The sequence below is a fragment of the Delphinus delphis genome, chromosome X (assembly GCF_949987515.2).
Source record: "Delphinus delphis chromosome X, mDelDel1.2, whole genome shotgun sequence".
NCBI classification, from domain to species: Eukaryota; Metazoa; Chordata; class Mammalia; order Artiodactyla; family Delphinidae; genus Delphinus; species Delphinus delphis.
Genome location: NC_082704.1, coordinates 84,217,490 through 84,229,978, shown reverse-complemented (window position 1 = coordinate 84,229,978; position 12,489 = coordinate 84,217,490). Strand labels below are relative to the sequence as shown.

Genomic DNA, 12,489 nt, shown 5'->3' with positions numbered 1-12,489 from the left:
TTAGAGGTCGAGTTGTATTTTCAGTTCTTAAAAATATATATATATATATATATATATTTATATATATACATCTTTATATGTCTCTATACATAACTATACTGCAGCACAGCAGCAAAACATTTAGTTTAAAAATCCAGCAAGAATGCAGGCAAACACTCCATGGAGGCATGCAGGCTAGGATCAAGGCAGTAGGAAGGGAGCCTGTATGGTTGCCATAGGGGTGAGTTCCAACCAATGGGCCCACCCAGCCACCAGAGCACCACCTGGACATGTGCAAAGACATACATGCGCACATGGAAAAACAGAAAGGGTTTGCAGAGAGAGCAGTCACCACAAGAAAAGATTTCACATGGTCATTGTAAGAGGCAAGTGGACAAGCCCCCAGGACCTAGTTCTCATCTTAATAGGCCAACTAGGAGAGACCTTCTGAAGTCACAAGTTGCAATTGACAGGGATTGGGGGAGAAACACCACCAAGCCTGGCTGTCCTGACCCCTCTCCTCATCTCCCTGAGAGTATTTCTTTCATTCATTCCCTAGCATCAACAGTTTCTCTGCCAGTCAGAGAAAAACATTCCCCAACTCCCTGAAAAGGTGAACTCCCTTGAATCTTTTGTAGATCCCAGGCCATTCACAAAAAGCTTAGTTCAATTAAATACTGTAGTTGCTCAAGATGCACGAAGAGAAGGAGAACTGAACAAGACAACTCGGAACAAGAATCTTTGGCCAATGAGAAAATGTAAACCTCTAAGGAGACCTGATTGAGTCCAGGAAAAAAATGTATTAGTGTAAAGAATTGGAGGATCTTTCTTGGTGGTGCTCATGTTTGTTCTGAAATAATTTAGTCTAGCCTGTATTGAGGTTTCAAGAGTTTTTAGTAGAATCCTAAATGTTGTGAGTTCTCCTTCCAGCTTTGAAGGGTTATAGTTGAGATCCTGATGGTGTTGGAGGATCATCATCTTTTGCTTCATCTTCATGATGTCTGCGGTGCCACAAATTTCCTTTATAGAAAAAAAGCAAGTATAGAAATAATGAGGTTAGCACATTGCCAGATGCCTAAATTTATGGATGCTAAAGAGAGCAAAGAGTCCTTTAGGAGACAGACTGGTTTGTTCCTATTGTACCAACCATTTTTAAACCATCTTAGAAAACCAGCTGATGTCATGCAAGCCAAACACAAATGGGATGAGTTCTCAGAACCTGATAATCCATGAAACTGCTATTGACCCTTTCAGAGTCTTCAGAAAGACTCTCAAGCACCATGGGTCTCCCAACTGGCAGATTCTTAGGGACTCAAACCAGTTGGACCAAACATAACTTGGTCCAGGAGATTCTCTCTTGGCATCTGTATGAAGTCTCAGTTCCTCAAAAAACAAAACAAACTGCCACCCTCCATCCCTTTCCCCCCATCTCAAGCTTCCAGGTCATCTAGGCTCAGAATTTAGGAGAGACGATTGACATCAGAATTGGCATAGCCGACAATTCTAAGGGAACCTTCTTTTGAGCCCCACTGATATATCAAGAACATTCAAGTCCAATTCTGAAGAAGGGGTGGAACCAAAATTCAAATAATGAAACAAATTTTGCATTTCCAGGGATTTACTATAACAGATAAAGAATAAGAGTGTTTAGATAGGTCGTGGAACCTGTTCCTGACCCTGTAGGTGCCCAGCACTGACACCCCCAACCCATCTCAAATAATAGTGCTTTCTGGAGCAGGACCAAAAGCTTGTAGTTGTATTTGACTGGGAAATAGATCTAAATATGACTGTTTTGCCATACTTTATCCACTGAGGAAAGGAATGGGTCAAGCAGAAAGGTACTGGCTGTTCTCATTTTTCTCTTCAGCTGTTTATATCACAGAGATCACAAAGCAAGGTTGCCTCTCAGGTTCTCTCCCTGTCAGTATCCATATATCACTTTCTTTTTTTTTTTAAGGAGCTTTTTCTTCTTTTTCTTTTTTTTTTTTGGTGTACCGTGTGGCATGCGGGATCTTAGTTCCCCAACCAGTGATCGAACCCGTGACCCTGCAGTGGAACCGTGGAGTCCTAACCACTGGACAGCCAGGGAATTCCCTCCATATCACTTTCTAACTCACACCTTGTCCAAGAGACTGCTTGGCATCCCCTAAGGTTGGCTCCCAGCCGGCCACCTCCTCCATCACCACCATACCCGTGCACATTTCTAATGTGAGCTTCAGGTCTTTGGGAAGTACCCAGGCTGCTGGGGAATCCTTTATGACCTCGATGCCTGTGGGAGAAACTTACCAATAAAGCCCTGGATGCCTTGGCCTGATTTAGGTTTGTCTTCCTTTTCTGGCTTCTTCTTTCCCAATTTGGGGAACTTAACTTTCAATCCGAGGCTTCTACTGTCAGTATCTGAAGACTTTTCCTGGCAAACCACAACAAGAGGAAGGTCAAAATGTTAGTTGCCTAATAGTCAGAAACAATTCCTAGAGGCCTGGCAAGGTGGTGAACGAGGATGCTGCAAGAAGCAGGCAGATCTGCTATCTATCCAGGTATGGGAGATACCCCTACTCACTAGTCTTGTGCCCTAGAAGGCATCTGATCTTTACCAAGATCCTACTCTGTGCCAGGTACTTTGCTAAAAGCTTTAATAAATGATCTCATGTTAATAAATGCTCTTCTGAATTGCCTTTCAGAAGAAACCTAAAGGAAGGGCACAGGACCTTCCCTTGGAACCAAAGCTTTGGAAAGTCCAATAAATAATTGACTCTCATTCTGCTTTTCCCCACCAAAGTGGATCTGCGCCTTCTGTGGCCTTAAGGTGAGCAAGTTTGGTATCAAGTGAAAGAGCAACATCTTCCTGTCTTTCTTTCAATCTATTCTGCCCTTCTTTAGAGCCTCACTTCTTCATCTTTATGGAAATGCTGAAGTCCAGAAAAGAGATTATGCCCAGGCCAGGCAGACTCCCATATTGAGACCTCAGAGCATGGACTGTTTGCTTCATTTCTCTCAATATCCAGTCTGTTTGCCTAGGTCAGGAGCTTGGTGCAAGATAGCTGAACTGAGTAAGAATGGGGTACTACAAGAGTGTGCTTCCTTTTCTGCATAACAGCATGTTTTTCTTCCCCAGGGGGCTACTGGTCAAGAGCAGCAAAAGCATATGAGAAAGTTATTAAATCCTTTAAGACCTAAATTTACCTATGGCTTTTTCTCTTAAATGGTAGCCCAATTGCTGCACTAGTCCAAACATGCTTGTATGGCTTGCTCACATGCATATAACTGGTGTATGAAGCCAGAAAACAGGCATAATGAGTAGGAGAACCAAGTATTCCTACAGGTTGAAGTGAGCAGTTCCATGGCGGAGAAATTTAAAGAAAAACCCTGTCAGACCGTAAAAGGTATAATTTACCTGGTGGTAGGTGGACATCTTTGAGTCATTTGATTTATGAAATGGGACTATTTTTCAATCTCAGGAGAGCACTCAGAATTGTCAAAAAATGATGACATCCCCACAGCTATATTATAGCCACAGCTGCCATGCTTGATTTTCTTTTAAGCCACACACCTGCTAGGGGAAAGCATTGAGATAGCCTACTTTCCTCCCAGAGTGGGAGGGACAGAAAGCAGCAAGGAGAGGTGATATTTGGTAGATTTAACCACCAGTATGGCCTGGGCACCAACCATTTAGAACAGATGTTGGCTGTAAACACCTGGTATTGGCCATAATGGTATGTACCAGACAAAATTCAGTCCCAGCAGCAGGTACTGAGCAGGGGAGGGGAATTGCAGCCAGGAGAAAGGCACAGAAAAAGACCATTCTTGCTTATTCTCTCCCAATCTTCTGATACAGAGTGGTTCTTCTTTCTGGTTATGTTCTCATGGTCATCTAGTTTTTCAGTGTGCCTTCTGCCTTGTCCTGTATACTTATGGTGAGGAGATGGGAGGAGGAGGCTCCATTGAACTCAAGCTGAAAGCCACTACTGGCCTCCCTATGCTACATCAGTCACTGTGTCCTGGCCCACACCGGAAGGCAAAGCACCAAGGAAGAATCCCTCTTCCCCTTTATTTCCCAATCCACAGGTCACATACCTCTGGAGAAAGGATTGAATTCATCCAGTCAATCTCAGATAGCTTTTCAAACTCCTTATTCATGGCATCCAGGGAAGTTTGCAGTGTGGCCTCATACTCAGCATTTCTCAGCTGGTGAAGACAGGAAAAAGAGTGAGTATCCAATGCTAAGCACCCTACCTTCATAGACTCTTGCCTTCTCCCCAACTCCCAGTCCCTGCTAGTGGCCATGAGACCACAGTGTGCCAACTTATATCTCCTTTGGCTCATGGTGTCGGTGGAAAGTATAGCCAGCTCTTTACTTTCTCAATAGGGAGATCCAGGAGACAACCAGACAGTGATGCTTTCCTTAGGGCTTGGCGTGCTCACAGTTTGGCAAGCAGAGAGGCCCTTTGACCACTATCAATTAATGCTGAAGTTGTACCCCTACAGCTTAGGGTCCAGGATAAGGGTCCTACCCTTGACCCTCAAGCCCCTGGAGACACCCAAGTGCCCCCCTAATAATAGCTACCAATTTTTGAGCAAATACTATATGCCAGGCACTGTGCATACATAGTTTCATTCCATCTTCCCAATAGCTTGATAATACCTTACAAAGTACTATTGTTCTCATTTTATAGGTGGGAAAACAGACTCAAAGAAGTTTAGTGCTCAAGATCACATGACTAGACAGAAACCCAGATCTATTCAACTCTATAGCCTACCCTCTACACCACACCATTCCAGAAAGGGTATGTGGGGTGGCCAGATGCTGGGGTGGGGGGAATCTTTATTACACAGTTACCATAATTTAAAGGCTACTTTGTGAAGCAAGGGGAGGGCTAGAGAGAGATTGGCTCAAATTTTCCCTTCCTGGCAAAGAGGGTCTGCCTCCCCAGGCTGTGCTTTTAGCCCCTAGCTATTCACTCTTAGTGAATGATGGCTTGTCCCATGGGTTTAGGAAACAAAGCTCAAGCATTCCCTAGTAACCCCCAGCACCCACAGGATGAACTCTGTATGCTCCATGGGAGAGTTAAAATAGATTATTCTGGGACCATCTCCAACTCAGAAGAACCAAGTTCTAAACCAACAACATAAGTGAGATAGTTCATGTTCCATTAAATAGTGAGCTGGGAGAACAGATGCATGCTGATATCATCAGCTCTGACACGCTTTCCAGCCCACCTACTTTGGCTTCATCTCTCCTCTCTGGCATGTGCTCTACTTTCAGTCTGGCACTTATGTAGCTTCTTGCTGTGCATGGGCCAGCCTTAAGTGGAACCCTGCTGTCTGTCACAAATGGGTGACAGGTGAATGAGCGAGGGATGGGATTGGAGGTTATGACCAATCAGGATGGGATATGAGAGGGGAACAAGTCATGTTGTCAAATAATCTCTTGCTTTTGCTTTACAACGAATGATTTAGGACAGTACGGAGTAGCCCGGATGCACAGGACACGTGTGTGTACATGGTGGTGGGACGGGGAACAGTGGTGTCAAGTAGAAATGGCCATCACTTCAAGATAAGGGGGAAAGGGGCAGGGATTCTTAGGGGTATACTTACCAGCAGTGCTCAAAAGGGATTTGATAGTCAAACCCAAAACCACAGAGAAGAAAGAGGAATTGGGGTCTTAGAAAATGATTCCTAATCATAATAGAAGAGGAATAAAATGGCTTCCTAATGACTTCCTATTTGGCACCTAGAGACTCGGGCTCTGAAAAATAGTATATGGTTGGGCCTGAATCTTATGCTCTGTTCTCTTGTCCTTCTGGCTTCAATAGAGACCTTATTCAGGACTCTTCTCTGAGATAAATGTGCAAACTGACTCAGGGGACTTTGTTACTCACTTCCTGGTTTCTGTTCTAACATCACTAAGCCAGTTTGCCACATAAGGGAAGTGGGAGTTACTGGGTGGGATTTTCTTCATCAAAAGGCTACATCCCGGGCTTCCCTGGTGGTGCAGTGGTTGAGAGTCTGCCTGCCGATGCAGGGGACACGGGTTCGTGCCCCGGTCTGGGAAGATCCCACATGCCGCGGAGCGGCTGGGCCCATGAGCCATGGCTGCTGAGCCTGCGCGTCCAGAGCCTGTGCTCCACAACGGGAGAGGCCACAACAGTGAGAGGCCCGCGTACCGCAAAAAAAAAAAAAAAAAAAAAAAAAAAGGCTACATCCCTCTCCCAACACTGATTGTTCTCCTCCTTCAAGGGGAGGAATAACAACATTCAAATGAAATAAGCCTGGACTTCCCCGGTGGTGCAGTGGTTAAGAATCTGCCTGCCAATGCAGGGGACATGGGTTTGAGCCCCGGTCCGGGAAGATCCCACAAGCCGCGGAGCAACTAAGCCTGTGTGCCACAACTACTGAGGCTGCATGCTGCAACTACTGAAGCCTGCATGCCTAGAGCCCATGCTCCACAAGAAGAGAAGCCACCGCAATGAGAAGCCTGTGCACCGTAATGAAGAGTAGCCCCCACTCGCCACAACTAGAGAAAGCCTGTATGCAGCAACAAAGACTCAATGCAGCCAAAATAAATAAATAAAATAAGAATAAATTTTAAAAAATGAAATAAGCCTTACATCCATGCCACCTCTATGATATGGCCTTTCTGGAGATACATGGTCATTCTTAGCAGCCGTTTGCACCCAGGTCTCGTTTGGATGTGTGTATGTGTGTGTGTGGGTCCTTACCAGGTTCTATATTAAGTATGATATGTGCTCAATTTGGGTTGTTGGCTGGCACAAACCAATTTTCATGACCCCATGAGCCTCAAGAAATCCTGAGTGGCAATAAGAGGCCAAGCTCCCATATTTCCTGCTGCCCAAATTGGCAAGGCCATTTAGCTCTGCCTATATATAGAAGGTACTTCTGTTGCTGTCGCTGAAGGCTGAAAGACTCTAGCCTGGGGCTCAGATGCTGGGACAGCCTGGCCTGACTGCCTTAACCACTCTTCCACCTGTGCAGTGTGCCAGTTAGATGTGCAAATGGAAAGGGGGAAGTGGCTGCACTTCTTGCAAAAATCAACTCAGAGGCCCCTCTTCAAATAAACCTTAATTAGATGAGAGGCAGAACAGTACCTTCCTAGGGGCCTTAGCAGCAAACCTAAAGTGGAGTAGTCATGATCAGTTGACTCATTAAAGCACACTCACCAGGTGTGCCTATGGGCTTTGCATTATGAGAAACAGCAACTCTTCCTGTAGCTCAAAAACTGAGCCTCAGTCCATTTTCCCTAACACTAATAAAATCTACCATCTGTCAAGCTGCTAGGAAGAGCTAGGCACATAATATACAGTAGTTTGTTTAATCCTCACAACAACCTGGATAGGTAGAGATTTTAATTCCTATTTTGTAGGTAGGGAAACTGAGATCCAGAGAGGTGAAGTTACCTCACGTACCTACTGTTATGGATTCATTTGTGTCCCCTCCAAAAAGATATCTTGAAATCCTAACCCTCAGTACCTCAATTTTTTGGAAATAGGGTCATTGCATATGTAATTATTAAGATGGGATCATTGGTCTGGTCTGGACTCTGGAGTAGGGTGGGCCCTGATCCGGTAAGACTGGTATCCTTTAAGGAGATGGCCATGGGAAGACAGAGAGACACAGGGAGAGCACCATGTGAATATGGAGGATTGGAGTAATGCATCTACAAGCCAAGGAACACAGCAAAGATTGCCAGCAAGTCACCAGAAGCTAGGAAGAGGCAAGGAAGGATTTCCCTACAGGTTTCAGAAGGAACATGGCCCTGCTGACACCTTGATTTCAGGCTTCTAGCCTACAGAGCTGTGAGACAATAAAGTTCTGTTGTCCTAAGTCACCCAGGTTTTAGTACTTTGTTACAGCAGCCTTAGGAAACTAATATAGCTAGTAATGGGCAGATTTGGGATTTGAACTCAGAGACCCCCAACTTTCCCCACTATTCCTTACTGTCTTTCCACATGGTGAGAGACGTATGTGGAAACTTGGGAGATGCAGAGCAGCTCAAAAGAGCTCACCCTTTTCTACTGAAACTATATGAGGTATGATGAGAAAACGCTGCTTTTGTTTGGCCTAGTCTGGACCCAAGAGACATTTGCCAAAGGAGATAGACTTTTCTTCAAGGATATGGTAGTCCCTATAGATTCGCATAACTTATAAAGTGACACGATCAATGACAACTCTGGGTGAAGATGACACAGCAGGGACTGCCAGGTAAGCACCTGGCCAAAATGCTCCTACATGTCTTCCAATGCTCTAGAACCAAGCACAGGCTGTGACCAAATTCAGATGGGATACTTTGCCCTCCCTGTTCCAACCCCATCCACTCACCAAGTTTTCATCCAGGAAAGCTTTGGTGTCATCGTAGAGCCCTTTAAGACTAAATGTAACATGTACTGCATCATTTCTGGTTAGAGTCTGAGAGGAGAAGAAAGGAAAAGAAAGGAAGGGAAAGGACAAAGACAGAGGAGTTGTTGGTTAGTAAGCATGCAGCTGGCTTCTCTGTGGGAGGGTAGGAGCAGGCTAGTAGGATGTGGCTATAAGTGAAAAAGTAATATTCACAATATAGCACAACTAGTAGTTCAGCATGGGCACCAACCAGTCAAAACTGATGCCAGCTATCAACTACCAGTACAGCTGTATTGGTGTGTTGTATGCTGTGGCACAGCACAACTTGGCATTTGGCATCACTGATTGAGTGCTATGGGTATAGGGAAACAGGGAATATGCAAACTAGATAGTAAGTTTGAGGCCACTTGTTGCCACTAGGCTGAAGCCACCTTTCCCATGGTACATGAAGTTAGGCCTAACCATCTGTCTTCTTGAAACTCCAGGCCTGGAGCTCCAGGCCTCTTCCAACTAAAATCCGGCCCCAAATAAATAGGTAACCTACATTTTAGGAGGCCCTGACCCTGTATGTGGCCCTTTTGTATTGTTTGCCTAGCACTAAAGTTACTTTTTAAAAGCATCACTTAAAAATCTTCTGCCAGTGGGTAAAGTCACAGGATGGCACATTTAACATCAAGAATCTAATCTAGACCTTCCCCACGAGAGGAAAACCAAGGCAGCCTGGAGCACAAGTTTCAATGACAAGTGTCACCTTAACAGGTTATATAGGGATCCTCCTGGAATGAGGAAGGGCCTAAGCCAAGTTCCTCTCCATTCTCAGGCTATTTCTCCTTGAGGCCAGTGTGGTAGATAGCTATCAGGCTGATGAAATCTGCTATGGGATTCTCCCAGTAACCACTCTGGACCAGTAACCATTCTCCCAGCAACCATTCTCCCAGTAACAAGTCAAACAATATCTGCCTCCCCCTCTACTCTATCCATCAGTTTCCTGCCATGTCATTTGCCCAGTTTCTCTACCCAGCCTCCAGCTCCCCTTCCTTCCCTTTCCTATTTGGTTTGACTCCTTTCCTTCATCTGCCGCTTCCCCCCTTACCTCAATGGGAGTGCAGGAAGCTGCACCTGCCTCATTGCTACTGTCTTGGTTGTAAAATATATCATTCAGGATGTTAGCACTGGCATTCACAGAATCCATGAGGACAGACACATGCTGGTGGACCTTACTCAGGTCAGTAAGTCTGTAATAAAGCAAGGACAGATAAATGAGTCTAGAGTTCTGAAGGATGTCTGGCCTGAGGTGCTGGTGAGGGTTGGGATTAAGGGTAAATTGTATTCTTTACTCTCTCCTGTTATTTCTTCTCATTTCTAGGGAGCCACCTATGCCAGAAAATGTTTCTACTCTTCTCTAGCTATTCACTTTTGTCCATCCTTGTCTCACCAGAATTAGATACTGGGTGCTTTGGGAGAGTGGGAGGCTAGAATAGAGGAAGGAGCTGACTCCAGAAACTCTAAGGCCCTCCTGATATTTAAGGGCAAGGATAAGCATTTTTAGTCCTGTTGGGTCTGGGGCAGCAAGAGGAGATCAAAATTTATCTCTGGGCCTAATGGTAGAGGTCCAAGCTGGCTTACTGCTGACCACAAAGACTATTTCCTACCTAGAATGTCAGAGTCCCTGTCAATCCTCAGAGCTCTGAGCAATACTCCTTTCTGAGGCCAGGCTCTCCAGTAGCCAATAGATACAAGTTGGCTTCTTTTCCCTATCTCTTCTTGGGATTCCCAGCCCTGTATCTGGGCCAGTCCACTTACCTGCTGATGAGGTTTTCTGCAAGCTGAGCTAAGTGCTGCATCTGGGCATACTCCTCATCAGAGAGGCTATCTTGAGATTCCTGGGAGTCCAGCTGGGGTTGAGAGGCAGCCTGGATTTCAGAATGCTTGCACTTCCACATTTTCATTGAGTTCTCAAAGTCCTGGCGATAAAGACAGTGGCAGAGCCTAAAGATTGCTGTAGCTAAGACGGCATGTGACAGATCTGTCTGTGAGCCTGATATTTGTGGGTACTGTGGGGAAAGGGGAAAGAGGGCCTCATCCATTCCCCCATACACCTATCTCCACACCCATACATCTGTCCAACATTTTATTCAATGTCTCTTTCATACTAAGCAGTTTTAGTTTTTTGTTGTTGCTGCCGTTGTTGCTGTTACCATGCCAAGTCTTGGGACAACATACTTGAATCAGACAGATGTCTGCCTTCCAGAAGCTCCTATAGGTAGGTATCATGACCAATAAGAAAGTGGAGCCCTTTTCAGCTCCCTTCTTTGCTAAATCTAGGCAATATATTCTGATGGATTTTAGAGCTAGACATATCTCATTTAATTTTGAATTGTGCTTCTGTCATTGACTAGTTGTGTTACCTTTAGCAAAGTATTTAACCTCTCTGGTCCTCATTTTCCTCACCTATAAAATGGGAATAAGTGTATCTACCTCATAGGATTGTTGAGAGGACCTACTTGAGAGAATATATGTAAAGTGCCCAACACAAAGTAGGTAGCTTATAAACTAGACATCGCATCCCTTCTCTATTGCTGTGTCTATGGACTGTCCACAGGCCAGAGTGGAAGAAAGCCTCTAAGCATTGAACATCTGATTAATAATGGCTCCTTTCTAGCTTTAGGTGGTTTAGCTGAGGTGAGTGACATTTGTGAATGCAGTATTTTAAGACGCCTTAGAGGAACCTAAAGACCATATTCAATGAAGACTCTCTTGTTGAAGGGAGCAGATTTCTCCATAACCACCTGAGGCCTTTAACTCTGTGCAGTGGAGGGAGGAGTACAACTTTGTGGAAAACTACAGAAGGGAGCTTCTTGTCTCACTCTCTTGGACAGTGCTTTGCAAGTGTCTATGTATATCAGAATGTCTCAGGGAGCTTGTCTGCAAATGCAAGTTCCCAGGAAATACCCATCTCCATTCTGATGCAGTGGGCCTGTGTGGGGCCCAGGAATGTGCATTTCTAACAAGCACCCAAGGTGACTCTGAGATAAGTATTATGCAGACCTCTCTTTAAGGAATTCTGCCTGACTGGAAGTATTCAGTACTCAAGTGATAGCTATAGATGAGACAACGTAGGAGCCCCAGATGAGCCTTTCCCTTCTTACCCGATCTCTTGTCAGCATCTGGGCAGTGTTCTTGTATCTAATCTTGATAAGGCCTGGCCTCTGAACCCAGGCCTCCCCATCCACCTGCACTGGGATACCTTCTTCACCATCGATGGTTATCATCACCTCACGGCACTGCCAGAGAAGAGGAGGAGGGAGAATGGGGGAGAAAAATGAGGTAACGACTGTAGACCAATCTGATAATCTCACAGTCATGGCCAAATGTGTATCTGAACAGGACTGGCAAAAATGTGAATCAGATTGTCCCAGGGAGGAAACACATGTTTGCTATGGGCTTTTTGCTCCTTTGGTCCCTACCACCTCTGTTTCCAACTTCAGCCAGTACCTTGCTTCCCACCAGATAACGTGCTCCCTCCACCCTGTCATTCTTATACCTGGCTAATTCCTGAGACTACCCCACATCCTGGATTGTAGCCACAGAGCTCAAACCCTTTCTGTTGCCCACCAGGCCCGTGCCTACCTGGGCGATGCGATGATGATGCAGGTTGATGATACGGGACATTGCCATCTGTACAGAACCAAAGATTGCCACTACCTCTAGCTTCCCATCATCTATCGCAGGAGCCTCATATTCCTGAGGAGGAAGAACTGTGTCACACATCTCACCCTTGAGAAACCACACCTTGCCTATCACAAGCAGGTATGCTTTGAAAGCTCCTGGTGAGAATTTTTCTAGCTAATGAAGAGTGGAGAAACTACTATATTATTAAAAGGAGAAGAAGGTGGTCAGGAAGCCAACTTGGGAAAAGGGCACTGAGATAAAAACTCAGTCCCTTTTGAGATCACAACTCTTAACTGGTTCTCTCCCTGTCCAATCTAGCATCATAAATCCCCAAGGCCAGTCCCACTGGTCTCATGGCCTTCTTGGGTGAGCTCAGATGAAAGGATTCATGGCCAATTTCTCAGGAGATTTTATTGACAGACCTCCTTAGAGAAAAGGGCATGGCCTAGGTAACCTTTCAAGGATCTTTCAAACGTGAGGAAT

The 12,489-nt window shown here is 45.2% G+C and overlaps 1 protein-coding gene across 1 annotated transcript in view; it reads right to left on the bottom strand.

The window, feature by feature from the left end:
- Positions 1-919: 919 nt before the first annotated feature.
- The window catches only part of DGKK (diacylglycerol kinase kappa), a 160,520-nt gene continuing 148,950 nt past the window's right edge, over positions 920-12,489 (bottom strand). Inside the window, exons 21-28 of the mRNA XM_060002173.1 lie at positions 11,965-12,078; positions 11,484-11,618; positions 10,138-10,298; positions 9,428-9,569; positions 8,317-8,403; positions 4,054-4,164; positions 2,266-2,389; positions 920-999 (exon numbers count right to left, since the gene is read on the bottom strand). Of these exons, the coding sequence (XP_059858156.1) occupies positions 920-999; positions 2,266-2,389; positions 4,054-4,164; positions 8,317-8,403; positions 9,428-9,569; positions 10,138-10,298; positions 11,484-11,618; positions 11,965-12,078 (954 nt within the window). The remainder of the gene's footprint in view (positions 1,000-2,265; positions 2,390-4,053; positions 4,165-8,316; positions 8,404-9,427; positions 9,570-10,137; positions 10,299-11,483; positions 11,619-11,964; positions 12,079-12,489) is intronic.